The following is an 18,629-nucleotide window of genomic DNA, read 5'->3' as shown; positions in this document are numbered from 1 at the left end:
CATTATACATATAAAATCAACGTTATAGTCGATAGAAAATAAATCGCGTAAACTAAAGTCATATTGTATGTCACGCATTGGTGATTCTAAATCGAGTGGGTCAAGTTTTGAACCCTCAGGTGGGGTGGGGGTGGCATAATTCACCACTTGTATTGTGTTGACATCAAATAGTAACCGCTTGACTTTTGAACTCAGTACCTGGTGAATCCGTGCTATCATTATACCATCCTGAGAATTGTGAGACACAAAACGATATTTTTATTTTAAAATTTATTGAGTCATCCATTTTGTATTGTTCATTTATAGTAATATTTTTGTACAATGCTACTATCAAAGTGACTATACTGGTCCAAGGATTACGAAAGATATTCATACAAATCTCAAAGGGGGTGACTATGCGTGACGTGTGCGCATGATCTTCAAAATTTAAAATTGGAACACCAAAGAATCATAAAATATAAACTTTTAAAAAATCAACGTAGTTAACAGGAACTTTTTTTGACGTTATATATTTTCAATTTCAGGTCGTGAAGGCTCTAGTGTTAATTCATCCAGCGGCTCCCAAGCGCTAACTGAAGACGAGGAGAGAGAAGATACAGAACCAAGGTGCTCCCACTGCGACGCACCTTTTCCAAATATCGACGCGTGAGTACATATTTATATTCTTTAGAAAATATACTGAAAGGAACTGTGTCTATGTAAAAGTTTTCTAAATAAAATAATATAAATGCATCTTTGATATGTAAAAAAAGGGTGCGTGTAATTATGTACGCGTGTAAGAAGTTATACTTCTTTGGCATTATTAAAAATAGTTGTTAGATTGCATGCAAATAATTAATTACAATTAAATAATCAAAGACTGGAAAAGGAGTCATTATAGTCAATAAATTTCAGTTTACATTTGAAAAATTAAATAAATAAATATTTATTATTATTCTCTTACATTAAGTGTAACATAAATTATATTACTATTCGTATATTTTTTTAAAATTATCTTAGCATCTTCCGTGGGAAACTTCATTGTGTTAATTTTGTGTCACGCTGCGCGCGCATCGTAAAATTTCAGTCTCATCAATTTTTCATAACGCGCCTAAAGAAGTATAACTTCAAAAATTCAAAAAGGCTGAAAATTAGGCATCATACGAAAATCCACTCGTATCATTAGACGTCCGTCGTTCCACAACTGAGCGTTTTCTAAGGCAGTTTTTGCCGCGCACAACCACTATGTGGAACCAGCTGCCTACTGAAGTATTTCCGTACCAATTCGACTTAGGGTCCTTCAAGAAAAGAGCGTACCAATTCTTAAAATGCCGGCATCGCACTCGCGAGCCCTCTGGACTTGAGTGTCCATGGGCGGCGGTATCACTTAACATCAGCCTCCTGTCAGTTTGCACCCAGTTCTATAAAAAAAATACAAACAGTACTAACGAGTCATTTTGTCTAGGTGATAGAAATTCGTTTTACATATTTAGGGCAAAATCTTATGCAATTCCTAAGATGAATAGCGTTTGATATAGCAATCAAAGCTCATAATGCCTCGTAGCTAATTATAGTTATTTAACAATATAAAATGTCGTAAGGTCAGCGAGAAATGAATTTAGTTCTAAAGTCCGATGGCTAGAGATGTACCCATTCGATAAGCCTCGTCGATGATTTGTTGCTTGCGACGGTGGCACGCGACGTCGCAACATCTCTTAAATTCCTCACGCTTTCGACATCTTAAGGTGTGTAATTACAAGCTGTAATGGAATAGAATTGCTATACAATTTATTTGAAGAATGTCTGCTATCTGTCAAAAAAGAATATCATTATTGTTAAGATGCAGTAGGCGTTAATGTCAAAATTCGTATTTTAAAGTCGTGTTAATATTTTTTTAATTCATTAGAAAAGATATCCTTCAAAACTTTATTACTGAAGGTCGTGCTTGTCTTGAAAAGCTCTAAGCGATACATCGACTTGTTGCCTCCACAGCATTCTATCCTCACCTTGAGACCCATAATTGTCTGGTCAGACCAATGGATAGGATGATCAAACCCGACTTCTCCTGCCATCACTCCTTCCTACCATTACGAACTTGCCGAGACTGTTTGGTTATATCCTGGTAATATGGTAAAAGTAGCTAAGCACCATTTTGTAAATTAGAAAATATATAGTTGTTTCGAATTCCTATTTAGCCATATGGCTTGCAGAAGTTTAATATCTTTTTAAGGCAAATAATTGAAGAGCTTTTTGGCGGCTACCGACTGGAAATATTATTTTATGTGTACCATTCAGCCACGGTGACAGTAAAGCCTTGTCAAAAATAACAAAATAATGCACAATTGAAATCCTAATGAGAAAAAAGTTTTGTCACGAAACAATGTAAAATCATTGATTTGTTTTATGATATCGCTTCGCGTGTCATCATATTCTATTGAAGCGACATCGTACTTCGTTAATAATGCAAGGATTCTAGATTATCGACATGCACGGGTCACATATCTTCGCTATCACATCTCTATTAAATAGTTTACTAAAAATCAATTTAAATTTTTCGACGAAATGGTTCTATGGGATACAGCTCTGGGGTCAGCAAGCCGCTCTAATATTGAAATCCTGCAGCGGCTATAAAACAAAACACTGCGAAATATGAGCGGTGCGCCTTGGTTAACACGAAATACTGAAGTCCATAAATATTTGGGAATTGCCACTGTCGAGGAAGACATTAAAAGATCAACCGTGCGATACAAAATGAGACTTCAGTAACACGTCAACCCCCTAGCTTCGGGCCTTTTGGAAACGACGGACAGTGTGTATCGGCTGAAAAGGGCAAAACTTGCCGCAGTCTGACAGTTTTCGAAATACGGAGGGGAAATAAAAAAATTATTGGATTCCCTGCGTTCCCTAATTGTCATTATTTCTTATAAAATCTGATAAAAGCCATGAGGCTGATTGCAGATTGATTTAAAAGGAAAAATATACAAAAAAAAAAAATTCGACGAACGGTTTTTTTGTTTTCTCGTATATTTATTATTTATTATATTCACGCCTTTTTTCCAAAGCAATGGGCAGAGACAACGGATCTCCACTTGATACGGCCCTAACGTAACTTTTGCTTTTCTTTATGACATTGCATACTCGTCGGTTATGGTAACTTTTAACTTGTACCTTCTGATAATGACTAAATATATTGGTATAATTATTAAACACGTTTAATCAGAGAAATGTATTCGAATTTTTAAATACGTATTTTGGTTTTATAAATCACTAAAAGACTCGGTGGACTTCGTATCACCTATATAAATTTGTGTCAAAACTTAAAACAATACTTTTATAACTATAAAATATCAATTTCTGAAATCATAACTATATCACAACGAAGTGACAATTTTTGACTTCTAATAAAACAAAAGACATCAAATATTTTCCAGCTAGTTTTTATTCACAAATTCAATTGCCGTTTTTAATATTTTTCTTTACTTATTAATTAGTTTAAACCTTCCTTGAACTGTCACAATTTCAATTAAATAATTAGCCAAATCCGTCCTGCCATTCTCGAGTCAAACGAACATTTTTATATTTTGAGAAGTTTCTCTTAATCTTCTAACTTACTTCTGTACAGGCTACATTATTTGTATGAATTATATAATAAACGTATTTCAAGATTCTAATTATACCTAAACTAGCCATTACAATGCAGTTCGCATTCCGCTTTTACTTTGAGCGTCGTAATCACTACCATCTCGCAATCTGTCATGTTTGATAAGCGATCTGATGTGACAGTAAAGGATCAAAATTATAGGCCGCATTATATAATACTTTTTAACATTTAAGTGTGATTTCGACTTCGACTTTTTTACAATACTAAACAAGAGTGTATTGGGCTAGTGCCTCATCCTGGTGTCGTCGGTTCGATCTCCGGTAATGCACCAATGGACTTTCGATGCTCATAGTCGGACGGTGAAGAAAACATTGTGAGGAAACCGGCCGCGGCATGCCTTAGACCCAAAACAGTGTGTGTCAGGCACAGAAGGTTGCCACCTATAAGAAATTAACATGAATCAAATATGAACTCTTGGAAAAATTAACTAAAAATTCATGGAGGTCCTTTTGGTATTTTCAGTCAAATATTTTCATTTAATATTTATAATAATTATAATAATTAATAACGCCATAAATAATTTTTATTGTCACGTGGTTAAGGATGCAAAATTGCGTTTGAACTTCAGCAGTGCACCGATTTTTGTATAGGTAAATTAGCTTGGAGAAATTTTTGCGTTTGTAGTAGTGTATGGTCAGCAAATAAAAAAAAAAACAACATTTTATTTTTAGTTTTTATTTTTTTAAAGGTAATATACGTTTGTGGCTGGAGCACACCAAATGCGTACACGTCTACGCATACGCACTACGTACTAATACGGACGTGAAAATGTGTATCCACTGCATTGTAATCTATGGAACTGTATGAGGCAGATAAGCCAGTTCCAAATATTACAAGCAGTGAATGCCGGTTTTCACTTCAGTGAAGACGTGTATGAATTAGGTGTTCTCCGGCCATAAATGTTTTATTCTAATAATTCATCAACCCCAGGCATATCACAATCATCCCCATCCTCGCTTTCATCAGATGAATTATTTAAATTAATTATGATTCGTTCTGATATTGTGTCTAAAGCTGCGTCTCTACCCTGATATTTGTTTTCCTCCTCAATAGCATGCAGACAAACTTTTCTCCATTCCTCTACAGTTATGGCGTTCATTTTTTCTTCAGCTAATGACATTATAACCTTCATATTCATTGCGACATTCTTTTTTGCGACATATGTTTTCACTATCCCCCATATATTTTCTATAGGATTAAACTCCGGATGGTATGGTGGTAAACGCAGCACAGTATGACCGTGCTGTCGTAATATTTCGTCTATCTTGTACTCTACAAATCTCGCCTTGTTTTGCAGAATCAGTTCATATAATTGAGGCTTAAGCAACGTGGATGAATGCTCAATGTTTCGCAATGTCAGCCAGTCAATCATTTGCTGTTTTCTAGAATTACTATTCGGTGCAGGATTTTGTATTGAGTTATGATATGGTGCGTTGTCAACAACAACAACACTATTTGGTTGTAAGTTGGGTATTAATTGAGTTTGAATCCACCTTGAATAGTTGTCATAGTTCATATTGTCGTGGTAATCTCCACTTTTTTGGTTGGCTTTAAACATAAGCAATGCATTTGGTATAAAGCCATCCATACCACCGGCATGAACAATGATTAAGCGGTTGCCTTTCGATATATGTTGCTTCAAACCTGAAGTGCTTCCATCTGACCAAGATTTCGAGAGGGTATGTGATGTATGTATATATGTTTCGTCGGTGTAAACAATTGGTCGGCGTTGTTCACGATATTCAGCAATTTTCATCAAATAATTAATTCGCAAGTATCTAATTTCGTGTTTTTCCATAAGAAGTTTCCGGTTATCTTCTGTTTGCTTCCAATTAAAACCTAATGACATGACGTGTTTTCGTAACGTGCTGACACAACCTTTATAATCGATATCTTCTTTTAATTTTGCGTGCAAAGTTTTCAAAGTGGGAATTTCTTTATTTGTGATGTGGAAGTCATGAATTGTTCTTCTGATAACTTGCTGATCAAAGTTATCGATTACTATTGTAGGTTTACGATTCGGTTTCTTTTTAGGAGATTTAAATGTTACTTCCTGATCTGAAGGTCGACATTTGCTTTCTGATACTACCTTTCTGACGGATGCTATTGAAATTCCCGTTGATTTAGCAACTAATTGAGTGGGAGTCATAATACTGCTCGGGTTGTTATTACACTCATTTTCGAAATATTTGTACAAACAGTACAAAACTTCTTTAGTTTGAGAAGTCAAAGGCTTGCCTCGACCATGTTTTAACACTGGAGCCATTTTTAATTAACAATATAAAGTTGCAACACTTACACACAAATTAAACACTTCAACAAATATTATAACAATAATAACAAACAATAACAACAATCAACAAATACAAAATTTAACAATTAACGTAATAATTATAATTTTTGAATGAAATGTGTGCTTTATGTTCTAACAGTACCAAGCGACTGACGCCGGACTGCACGTGGCACCTGCGGACAGCGTAAACTGGTTTATTCTGGTTTTGTGCGTGTTTCCACTTTCCACTATCAAGTGACGATTTTTTGCTTTAGATTGAAATATCTCGGAAACGGTGCGTCCTAGGCCAAAAATAAATTTTGACCCCCCCGTAGACCCCCCGGAGTTTTAAAAACCTAGATGAAAGGAAAAAAAAAAATATATCGGTCTCTCCTCTTTGAAGTTTCACTTCTATCGTGTGTGAATCGCGCACACACCTTTTTTTTATAAAGTCAAAACCTTTTTTTTTAAATAAAAACTTGTTTTTATTGATAACAAAAATCAGAGTGTTGCTAGGGATAAGTATAATATTAAATAGTAATGTTAGGATATCGAAACATTTTTGTATAGGCCAGAACGATATAGTGGAAACGCGCTCTAAGATCTGAGTAATATACACACCACTACATATGCAAAAATTTCTCGAGACTAATTTCACTGTATGTTGCAACACTTACTCGGTCAGCAAAGGAAATCATTGTTAGGTATTACTGAAGCCTAATCAGCCCTAAGTGATCTAAGTCATGCCTTCCAGTTCATTGGACGTTATAAAGTTAAAAAGCCGCTATTACCGCTAATTGCTAGGATTATGTACTTGTTTGTCCTAGTTCCAAGACAATGTCGTAGTACTAACTAGTCAGATCGTAAAATGTCCGTTACATTAATTTACATACAATAATTTTGATTGATGAATCAGGCGCGCGTGATCAAAAGATTCTGATCAATGATGCTTCTCTTGAGTTATGGAGATAAGACACCGACTACTGGTGACAAAAAAATAGCATTTTATGTCCTTTATGCTTATTTTAATAATAATAATAAAAATTGTCAACTTGTCAACGCTCGGGACACTGATACATTGGTAAAACAACCACAATATACAATTTTTTAATGTGACAAGCACTTATAATTAAACAGGTGATTAGCCTTCTGTGAAACTAAACTTTTGGGTTTAATTATCACTTTCCTACGATATTTTCCTTCACCGAACGAGTACTTCACATAAGAACACAGCCAGGATGCGAACTTCGAACCTAACCCAGAAATGAGAGTCGCACGTTGAAACCACTAGACCTACACTTTAAATTGTTAATAATAAAAATCTCAAATCATCTTGGATATGTTCTGCAATATCAAGAAACGAAACCTATTAATTCCTACATCAGATCGTACTTGTAATAAAACTAATCTGAATAACAAATAGAAATTGCCAGTCGGCAGGTGGCTTCTACAATAGATTGTTATTAAAATGTAAGCACTTATGTCGGTAGTGCATCATTAGAGCGTTAGGCGGGTAAAATTGCGCTTAAAACAAATTTACCAACATCTACAAAGTTGGATATGATAAAATGACTGTCCAAGTAAAACATTACATTGCTATTTTGTTTAAATAACGAGGCAAATGGGCGGGAGGCTTACCTGATGTTAAGTGATATTCGAATTACAACGTACACTTAATTATCAAATAGATAGTGATTTCTTCCACTGAAACTAAGAACCGTCAGAAAGGTGAGAACCTGAAAATGATTTTCCAATAAATGAACTTAAAACAGTTATTACGTAACCAATTAAATCGTGAACATCATGAACATCGACTAGTCTGTGACTTTCTTCTGTGAAGTTCTAATCAAATCAAATCAATATCATTTATTCTAAATTGCTTGCTTTGCTAAATTAAATGCTTCTAAATTTACATTTACTGCCAGTTCTCAAATCAAGGGCGTAGAACGAAAGTGAAGAACTGGCAATAAACTCTCCGCCACTCTTTTTAATCGCCAAGTTTTTTGTTTTACACAATGTTTGTAAGGGTGCGTACAGACTATGTAACATATTATATAACTTGTGTTTTATAACACGTCCACATTATGTAACCTTGTTATTTAACATTATAACATAAAACAATACTGTACATATTAGAATAACAATGCAATATAACAATGTTATATAACCATTTTAAATAACAAAAGAAAAACAAAACAACGTAGATGCTGGGTTCGTCCTAGCAAACATATCAATAACATGTTATTATAACATGTTTTATAACATTCAGTGTCCACATTACCTGAAACATGTTGTATAGTACATGTTATATAGTAGTATAACATAACATGTTATACATAACATGTTATGTTATATAGTCTGTACGCACCTTTAGGAGCCATTACACCATTTTCCACATGATCTTAAGTAATTAATAAAAATAAAATAAACAAAACCAAAGATTTGTCCTCTATCAGCAGGAAGTTTTGTGTCACATTATATATAAAAATCAATATCTTATTCAAGTTATATAGTAGTTACATGTATTCCATAAAAACATTTTACGCTTTTTAAAGCCGTGTAATATGAGTAAGATTAATTCAGCAGCATCTTACAGCCACATCAGACCTCAGCGGCGTATGTGGGTGGAGTTAAATGATTCCAAGCGGAATGAAAGTTGTTCATTGGATGTTATCAATCCGCGAACACGTTGCTCGTTTTCTATGATCAAGATCTTATACTTCTGAAACTTCTGTTATTTGCATGGAACACGACAACCGGAGATCCAATATAGATACCGCTTTCATATTAACGCTTTGCAAACAAAATTATGTGAGTGGCTTCTATAAGTTCAAACTTCGGAGACTTCTAGATTTTAGTTGCCGACATTTTTTGCTTGAATACTTCGAGTTCGAGACTAGCTATATACCTATTGGATGAACCTTTGAATGTTACGGGACTTACACACAATTATCTCTCTCTCTCTTCTCAAAAGGTAGAAATATCTGCATTTGATTATATGAAAAGTGATGTGGCTTAGACAAAAAGGAAGTAGTAATACGTGAATTGTAACTAAACACATCATAACCATGAAAAACATATATTTAACCCAAAAATAAACTTTTAGACTTCCTTTAAAACTTTCTGATGTATCTTTATAAAAGCAATTAAGAGCCACACAATACACAATAATAGAGTCATGTATATTATTTGCTTATAAAAATATTCATGTTAAGATCGGGAGCGCAGATACAATGCAACTTTCGGATGTGTGTTACATCACTTAAATATTACTTTCAAAAGATTAAGTACAACAGTTTACCAAGATTATAATGACCAAATTAAATTGAAATAATTAGCATCTATATTTATGTAACAAAATGATAATAACACAATAATCGTATTACAATTAAGTCTTGATGTGTCAACTGTTGTACGCAATTTTTTTGAATAAAATAATGTTTTCACTATATTCGATTGCTTGTTTCTAACATTAACATAAATGTAATGATATTCTAAATATTCCACGCGGTAAAACATAAAGTAAACATCTAAATTATTAAAAGATAGACCATGCTAATGGAACACGTCTCTATTGCATTAATTATGCGTGAAAACATCGCTGCTAAATATGGTCTAGCTTAGATTGATTCAAATTAAATAACCACTTTCCCGTTCACTATTTTGATTACCGGTGAAGTTGGATACGCAATGGACGGTAGTACCACTTAGATTTTATTCTGCAGATTAATTAAAAGATATGGCAGCGGCCGCTTGTCGAGAGTGAAAACGCTCCTATCAATGGCAAACGAAGTATTCGTTACACATAGTGTAGATGGTAGTATTAATACTGGAGGTAATTTTGTACTTGAAAGTAACGCGTCAATGGATTCCTAACATTGTCGAGCAGTCGGTAATGTGGGGTTTGACAGGTGTAACATTAAGAGCAGCCTCCGGCATGTAGGGTTGCGTGCACTGAACCAGTTAGCGTCAAGGAGTCTTTGATTCAATTTTTGAAAATAATATATGCTTTACATCATATGTCGGAAGAGGTTACAGAACTGATAATTTGCATTGACATTGTGAGAGTAATAGACACAATGACTTTAAATACTTAAACACTTGAGTCTAGAGTTCTATTTAAGTGACTCAGTGACGTGATAAATATTAGTAATTCTATGCAATAAATGGGTGTGCTAGCCGTTGGACAACTGTTTTCTTTAGATATTTAAAAATGTAAAATGTTGAAAGGAATATTGCCTTGTAAACAGTATAAAATATGAATCATCAGGTGTAAAAAAAGTGTTCATCATTGAACTTTTAATTTAATTATTTTCCTCCCCACTATATACGTATTAATAAGTTTTTAATATTTAATTTCAGACTCGATCGCCATCTTATACAAGCTCACGCGCAGCCAGCAGCGGCATACCATTGTGAGCTTTGCAATCGAGCTTACTGCTCTCGGCCGTTACTTCTGCGTCACCGTGCTCTAACACACACAGACATACGGAAATATCCGTGCGAAAACTGCCCTAAGGTAAGAGTTATTACACATCCATTAAAACCTCATTAATATGCATAGCGCGTTGATCAGGCTCTAGCTTAGGAACTTGATTTACTTAGATGACACGAACGAAGCCTAATGTTTTAATATTTAAGTGAAATAACCGACTAAATATTGAAAGGTTCGAATCCTGCTTTAAAATAGATTACAAGACAAATTCCGCTACCGTATAAGTCACGTTACGAAACCTGATGTTATTTATCACCAAGTGAATTCAAATGAAAAATTATATCACGTTCCGAAACCTGACTATATTTCAGGTATTTACCGATCCTTCCAACCTCCAGCGCCACATCCGCGCCCAGCACGTCGGTGCGCGCAGCCACGCCTGTCCTGAGTGTGGCAAGACCTTCGCCACTTCGTCAGGCCTCAAGCAGCACACACACATTCACTCCAGTGTCAAGCCTTTCCAGTGCAAAGTTTGCTTCAAGGTAATTATATTATTTTGATGACGTGTCAAATGCTACCTTTTTTGGTGCCAAAAATAATAATGATTATATTCTTAGTAACAAGGAAACTTAAACTCTTATTTATCTTCTTTCCAGGCTTACACGCAGTTCTCCAACTTGTGTCGACACAAACGAATGCACGTCGCCTGTCGAGCCCTGGTGGAGTGCCAGAAATGTGGGCAATCATTTACATCCTACGCTTCCCTGACTAAACACAAGCGATTTTGTGACACAGCTACCGGTGGCAACGTAAATATGCGAGGACAGCTTTCTCAAGGCCTTCCGCAAATATCACCAATACCCAACGTCATGAATACACCAAATAACACCAATCCGTTCCCGATGTATAGGCCAACATTGCCACTTCCATACAATACATTTGCTCACTATCCTGCTTTGTTTTCTGCGGCAGCCGCTGCGTGCCCTCCAGAATTCTTAAGTCCTCTCCTATTCAATGTGCAAGGAGCAAGGCTGGCCATGGAACAAAACATGGCATACAATGCTAATTTAGTGGCAAAACAACAGCAAGATGGGCGAATGTCTGTCAAAAGTGTCGACAGTTCAGCCTCAGTTGAAGAAGTGAAAAGGCAAGAAAATGAAGTGGATGTCATCAAAAAAGATGAAAATGAACGAGTTACACCTAAGCCTCAAAACCCTTTCCTAAAGCACATATCACAGTCGGATGAAATCTCCAAGCATTCATCCATGTCCTCATCATCATCCCTGGCTCCGTTTAACTTCTCCAGAGATAATATTAAAAGCCCAAATAATTTGTCGCTAAAAATTAACAATATTGACATAATGGAAACCAGGTCTCCTTCGCCGTCACCTACTGACTTATCAAAATCTATAAAAGGAACTGAAAAGAAAGCAGATTATTTTGAGGAAGAGGAAGACACCAAAAAAGATCAAAACGACCAACCCTTAGATTTATCAATAACTAGAAAAAGCGTAAAATATTCTGAACAGGAAAATGATGATCGCTCCTTTCGTAACTCATCTATCAAGTCATACTCCCCAGCAGAAAGTCCTCTTGAAAGAGACACTAAGACTCCTGAAAATGATACTACTGATGTAGACGTAGAAGCAGTAGAACCCAAACGAGAAGAGTCTCCCCAAATAATCTCTCCATCTCTGGCCTTTCCGATGCCCGTTCACCCACAACACAATACCAGTCTCATGGACATGTACCGACCTAGATTCCCTACCTTTCAGCCATCCGAGTCGATCCTGAATTCACACTCACCTTATGTTCCGAGTCCATTTAATTTTTTATCCCCACTTCTCGGTACTGATGGCCCAGAAAGGCAGTCAAATTACGCAAAGTTTCGAGAGCTAAGTGCCGGATCTGGTAAGCTACGCGACCGCTACGCCTGCAAATTCTGCGGCAAAGTGTTCCCTCGAAGTGCAAATCTGACCCGTCATCTACGAACACACACAGGGGAGCAGCCGTACAAGTGTAAATACTGCGAGAGGTCGTTCTCCATTTCATCGAATTTGCAGAGGCACGTCCGGAACATACACAACAAGGAGCGCCCGTTTAGATGTCCACTTTGTGACCGGTGCTTCGGCCAGCAAACAAACTTGGACAGGCATTTGAAGAAGCACGAAGCTGAGGGCGGAGATTCTCCTAGTTCAGCAGATACGGAGCAAGACGCTTGCTTTGATGATATCAGGTCGTTTATGGGTAAAGTGACCTGTTCCCCTGGGGCGAGGTCAACAGCTGATTCGCCGCACACACCACACTCATCTCACCCGTCCCATGCTTCGCGTCCTCCTCTTGCGATATCCACCTAGCCAACGATGTACCCGATGCCTTTGTGGCATCATTTCGAATAGTGAATTATCTAGGTCCTATTACACATGACAGTTACTAATAAGAGAACGGCAAAAGACAAGAATCAATTAATAAGTGAGGGTATTTGTCGATGTTTGTTGAAATCGTTATTCAGTGGATTTTTTGTCGATAACATGCAATGAGGTAGATTTTAAATATTATCTAACTAGGGAAACGTAATGATGACTCTCTGGAATAGATAGCAATAGATTTTAATTATTACTTTGTATTAATGTTATTTGTACAAAGCTATAAGGTAAGATTAGATTCGTATTAAAAATACGAAATTTCTGTTCCTAGATTTACTTATGGAGACTCCGAATTTGTAAATAGATAAGGTACATATTAAGATTGTAAAATATGACATTTAAAACCACGAAATTGCAAAAGTATTTGTACTTTACGATGCATTTACGGAATGGTGTAAAGAATATATACACATTTCAGATAATAACCATTTTGGTGTCTTTTAATATTAAAATTATGTGTTTTAGGGTCTGTTTCACATTGTACGGATAAGTTCTACATAAGTTCCAAATAAGCTATTTATTACTTATTGGTAGGATAAACACTATTGTTGCGTTTCACAACTGTCAGATAGCGCTATTCGTCACATAAAGTCCATCATAAGCTATGAGTCCGATGAATGTCAAATAGCACAATTTATCTACCAAATAATTTATGTGTTGCATAGCTATTTGGTACTTTATCGATACATTGTGAAACAGACCCTTAATTTGAAAAGTATATTCTTTTAAACATTTAGTATAGGTATTTATCAATATTGTAGATAAAATGATATTTTTGCAACTTTCGTGGCTAAACTAGCTATATGTGATTGGCATTAATTAAATATAACGATTTCGTTCGTTTTAGTCAAAAATTCTACCAAAGTGTATCGTGAAAATTCGGTGTAATTCGTTGCGAAAATCATTTTTATTTTGTTAAATTTGTTATTTACACGTTACTGTAAAAATTATATCATATGGATAGTTGTTAAAATTAATTTTAAAATGTCAGAATGTATGTTTATATAGATAATAAATCAATTCTATTCGTGTAATCTAGGATTATTTTACCATTCACTAGGTTTTATTACCTTAGTGAGTGGTTAATTAGTATTAATATTAGAAAAGTCTTAAAATTAAAACATATCTAATGCAATATTATTCTACCAAACTCTTTGTATAAGGTAGTTGAGGCAAAAATTAAAGAAAAGAAAATATAGCTTATATTACATATTTTGGCATTATTTTAAGTTAACGCCGGCTTTTTGTACGAGTCATTGATTGTATAGAAAATTTGTTTTTGAACAGAAAAAATAAGTTTCTCTTGTAAAGTTTTCATAAACTCTTTTATAAGAATTATATTAGTGCATAATGCGTATTAATCAAACCTTACAGAATATGAACAATTTGTCTCATCTACTTTATAGACATTTCACAAAGCACTCGTTTTCAAAACTTGTCACAAATTGCATTTTGTCACTTATTCTAACTGCATTGACTCTTCCCTTTATTATAAAGAATCGATAAATAAAAAAAATACCATAAAATTTCTTGTATTATTTTTATCTGCCTATACAAAAAGTGCACAACTTAATTTAGAAATCATTAAATTTCCAAGAATAGTACAGTATGTATATTAGCAGTATCTTTGATATCTATTTCACTATAAACTCCTAAAACAAAGACTTGGACATAATACGAGTTTTTTATAGAACAGGGGAGCAAACGGCCAGGTCATAGATAGGAGGCTCGCGAGTTGCCTTTTAAAAAAATTCCACGCTCTTCACTTGAAGGACCCTAAGTAGAATTGGTTTGGAAATATTTCAGTGGGCAGCTGGCCCCACATAGTGGTGGTGCCCGGCAAAAACTGCCTCAAAATAATAACACTAGTAATACAAACAGATGGTGACGGAAAATACTTTGTAACAGATGTTTGGACCACGAAATCTACATGTGTACCCGGTAGCGATTTATCAGTTTTGCACATTTTGTAATCATACAAAAGCTAATCATCAAAAATCATTTGAAATTCTATCCGTATCACCTCGACGTCCGTCGTTCCACAACTAAGCGTTTTCTAAGACAGTGTTTGCCGCGCACCATCACTATGTGGAACCAGCTGCCCACTGAAGTATTTCCGAAGCAATACGACTTAGGGTCCTTCATGAAAATAGCGTACTAATTCTTGAAAGGCCGGCAACGCACTTGCAAGCCTTCTGGCATTGTGAGTGTCCATGGGCGGCGGTATCACTTAACATCAGGTGAGCATCCTGCTCGTTTGCCTCCTATTACATAAAAAAAAGCTATTACACAAATAATTCTCATAAATTAAGATGCAATACAGGATGTATTTCCGACGTCAAATTACGCGATCGCATTCCGATCTCGCTAATAGAAAGGGACATTTTTTTACACCCACTATCTCGAATTCACTCAGGTGATTCGCATACCTCCACTGATGTTAGTGTAATGGTCTAGATGACGAGAATTCTTTAAACTTTTTATAAGAAAAGGCGTTCGTCTTAATAGGAATTAACAGTGAAACTTGATGTGTAAATTCAGTTTTGACATTATTCGGTTAGTGTCTCAAAGTAATGAGTTGGAAAAATTTAATAAAATAAATAAAGGATTTAATTTCTTAACCATCGTATTCCAGCAGTGTTTCGAGGTTGTAGCATGTGTTCTGTATATCCAAAAAACCTACTATTAACTACATATAATAGTAGAAAATATACTAAAAAGTACCAATTGTAACAATTGTTTGGTAACTAAGAGAATTAATTGTTATTGAATGACAATCAATTTATTTATATAAAAAATAAATTAGTAGCGCAACCTCTTTAGGTCTTGGCCTCAGATTTCTGAATCTGTTTCATGTTCATTTTTAAATCTAATAGGCAAGTAGGTGATCAGCCTCCAGTGCCTGACACACGCCGTCGACTTTTTGGCTAAAACATGACGGTTTCCTCACGAAGTTTTCCTTCACCCTTCGAGCAAATGTTAAATGCGCACATAGAAAGAAAGTCCATTGGTGCACAGCCGGGGATCGAACCTACGATCTCAGGTATGCGAGTCGCACGCTGAATCCACTAGGACAACATTGGTATATATATATATATATATACAGAAATGAAATTATGGCTATCTTTTAAGTCAGTGTCCAGTCCATAATAGTCAGTTGTGCTTCCGAGTCTTCAATTATTATGAAGATAGGTAGACTATAATATTTATTTTATTACGTATACGATTTTTGAATCCAAAAAAACAATCGATTAACACATCGAATAAGCTTTTTTGATTTTTTTGAAACCGATTAAAAATTTAGCTTTACGTGGCGTTCTCTTGTCACTCTCTTGTTTTTGTTGAAGATTGAGGATAAGGGATGGACTTGATGAATGAAAGGAAATATTAAGGCATTAAACATAAGTAGAACAGTCGGAAGAGTTATGAAATCGATAAATATATTAATTAAAAACCTCATTATGAAATGCTATGATAATTTATGTTTCGTCTGACTGATGAATAAACAAATATTTATTTCATAACTTTAATTGCCGATTAAAATATATATTACCAAAACAAGTGCGGCGTACTTTGAATAATTTATACGCCAAAAAAACAAAAATATTCCATCCTACCTTGAGACGGATTTAAGACTTACGTGAGACATTATTCGCATATTTAATAAAGGAATGTTTTTTATTGATATTAAGTGATAAAACAGACTTTTATTTTTATTAAATTTATTTATTAACACTGCTTCATTACTAGTGTATAAACAATCAGATAACTTAAATGATTAAGCAGGCAACGGGTGATTGATTATAAGTAAAAATAAAAAAAAGGTAAAGTGAAAACATATTTGTGAATTTAGTTATGTCCTATAACTAAATTCACAAAAAATATAAGCAATTACGTACACTTAACAAACTAACATCAGAATCAAAAAATATCTTAAAGCTAATATTAAGAATCATGAATCACAATTAATGCTAGGTTCCAAAATTCGATAAAAATTTTATAATTACAAAAGTCATTACTGAGCAGATGGAAAGTATATGGTTAACTTGGGTTTTTATGTAGAAAGCTTTTAAAAGACGGTAAAGAGGTCGCCAATCGTATGGGATCTGGAGAGCGTATTCCGTTACTTTATGGCGAGATATTACTAGAGATCCTAAAAGACTTGCCTACTCTAGTGGAAGTGTAGTGTGAAAGAGAAAGTTCAAGTCAATCACAGTCTGCTTTGCAAGACATTTTATTTTGTGAGCTAACGAATTGTGAAATTCACTCCCGGCGGGGAGATACCACTTTAAAAAAAAGAGCATACTCCTCTCTCAAAGGCCGGCAACGCACCCACTTAAATGGGTGTCCATGGGCTGCGATGACTGTAATATAAAGAAAAGGACGAGTTGTGAGATGAAATTTCCAAAATTTACGTGGAATCTTCGTGTTCAGTCTGCAAAAAAGTACTTTTTTTGTCGTATCTATTAATTCTTTGCAAATATGAGTTCAAAACTTTGTTTTTACTACACCTATTTTCGTACAAACTATGCTCAAAATAATATACAAATGAATTTAAAACCTAAAAACGCACACACACACCTATTCACCCTCACACACACACCTTAACAAGCTAAGATATATGTAATACATTGTGTTTGTTGTAATCCGATTTGGTTTAAAATTTTAATTTAAAAATTGTAGATTATCATTTTTTTAAATAAAAACCCATTTAATTCTATTTATTAAACAATGCGAAACGCTTTAAAAATTCGAGTTATAAAACATTCCGATTTCCGTTCATTATTGTTATATATGTGAATAATATAATATGTTATATCCGTGTAAATATAAAATTATGTTCGCATTACTGAGTCAATCAACGTCCATCTTTACTAGAATTAAAACTACTATGGTTTCTTGAAATCGGAAAACCCCTTTGAATAAATTACTTTAAATCCTGTTGGCGATATGATACAAGAGATTCAGGTACCGGGCGACTGTTATCAGTGAAAGCAAGGACGCAGCAAGGACGCAGATAAGGCAATTACACTTATTTCAGACCGACCGGCCATTCGCTCGGCGTGTCTTTACCCCTTAGGTAAGTGTTCTACTGCTATCAAAGCGATAGATATACTCTCTATCTTCTATCTATAGTAACTCCAAATTGTCATTTTATTTTCCTTGATACAGTGATATCAATTCAAACAAAACAATTTTATCGGTGCTACTTCCAAGTTATGTCCTCTTTGTACTTGGTTTAACGTTTATAAATTGATATTTGAGGCATAGACATTATGAACATGAATGGAATAATCACACACTCTCTGCGACCCAACTCTTGGCCTCCGAAACGAGAAACTTTCAGCGCTCTCGGTCCAGTGCCATCTCTGGCCATTTGCAGGGTCTGCAAGCAGTCGGTCGATCCAGCGATACCTAGAGGCTTAGGGTTGCCTGTAAGAGATCGCTTGTTAGTGATAAGGCCGCCCGTTGCATGCCCTTATAATTTTTATGTACCAGTAGTGTATTGACTAAATAAAGTGTTGCTTGGTTGTCTCATGCGCCTACGTCACATGTCAGACTGTCAGTCGTAATCCGACACCCGAACGGAGCGGTTGTCTGTAGGACGTTTGTACAAGTGTTGTGGTGTTGGTGAGCCGTAAAACACTCCAAGAAGCAGGACATTACAGTACCTATTACTTCTTTTTCTAATAATGATCATGAAACAGATTTAGAAATCTGAGGCCAAGACCTAAAGAGGTTGTAGTGCCACTGATTTTTTTTATTTTTTTTTACTTGTTTTTCTATAGAAGTAATGAAGTGTAAATAATAAATAAATACCTAGGCACCATGAATAAAATAACTAAAAGTTAAACA

At 35.1% G+C, this 18,629-nt stretch overlaps 1 protein-coding gene across 3 annotated transcripts in view; it reads left to right on the top strand.

Annotated features, from left to right (window-relative positions):
- The window catches only part of LOC125060651 (histone-lysine N-methyltransferase PRDM16-like), a 143,616-nt gene extending 130,431 nt beyond the window's left edge, over positions 1–13,185 (top strand). For 2 of the 3 annotated variants that reach the window (XM_047665639.1, XM_047665642.1), the window contains 4 exons: positions 525–645; positions 10,275–10,431; positions 10,719–10,889; positions 11,004–13,185. In XM_047665639.1, the coding sequence (XP_047521595.1) occupies positions 525–645; positions 10,275–10,431; positions 10,719–10,889; positions 11,004–12,704 (2,150 nt within the window). In that variant the 3' untranslated portion in view covers positions 12,705–13,185. The remainder of the gene's footprint in view (positions 1–524; positions 646–10,274; positions 10,432–10,718; positions 10,890–11,003) is intronic. The other variant, XM_047665641.1, reaches the window with a different exon arrangement.
- Positions 13,186–18,629: the final 5,444 nt, after the last annotated feature.

This window comes from Pieris napi, chromosome 22 (genome assembly GCF_905475465.1).
Source record: "Pieris napi chromosome 22, ilPieNapi1.2, whole genome shotgun sequence".
In the NCBI taxonomy this organism is placed as follows: domain Eukaryota; kingdom Metazoa; phylum Arthropoda; class Insecta; order Lepidoptera; family Pieridae; genus Pieris; species Pieris napi.
Note: the sequence above shows the minus strand (reverse complement) of the source record. Positions and strands in the feature narration are given on the sequence as shown.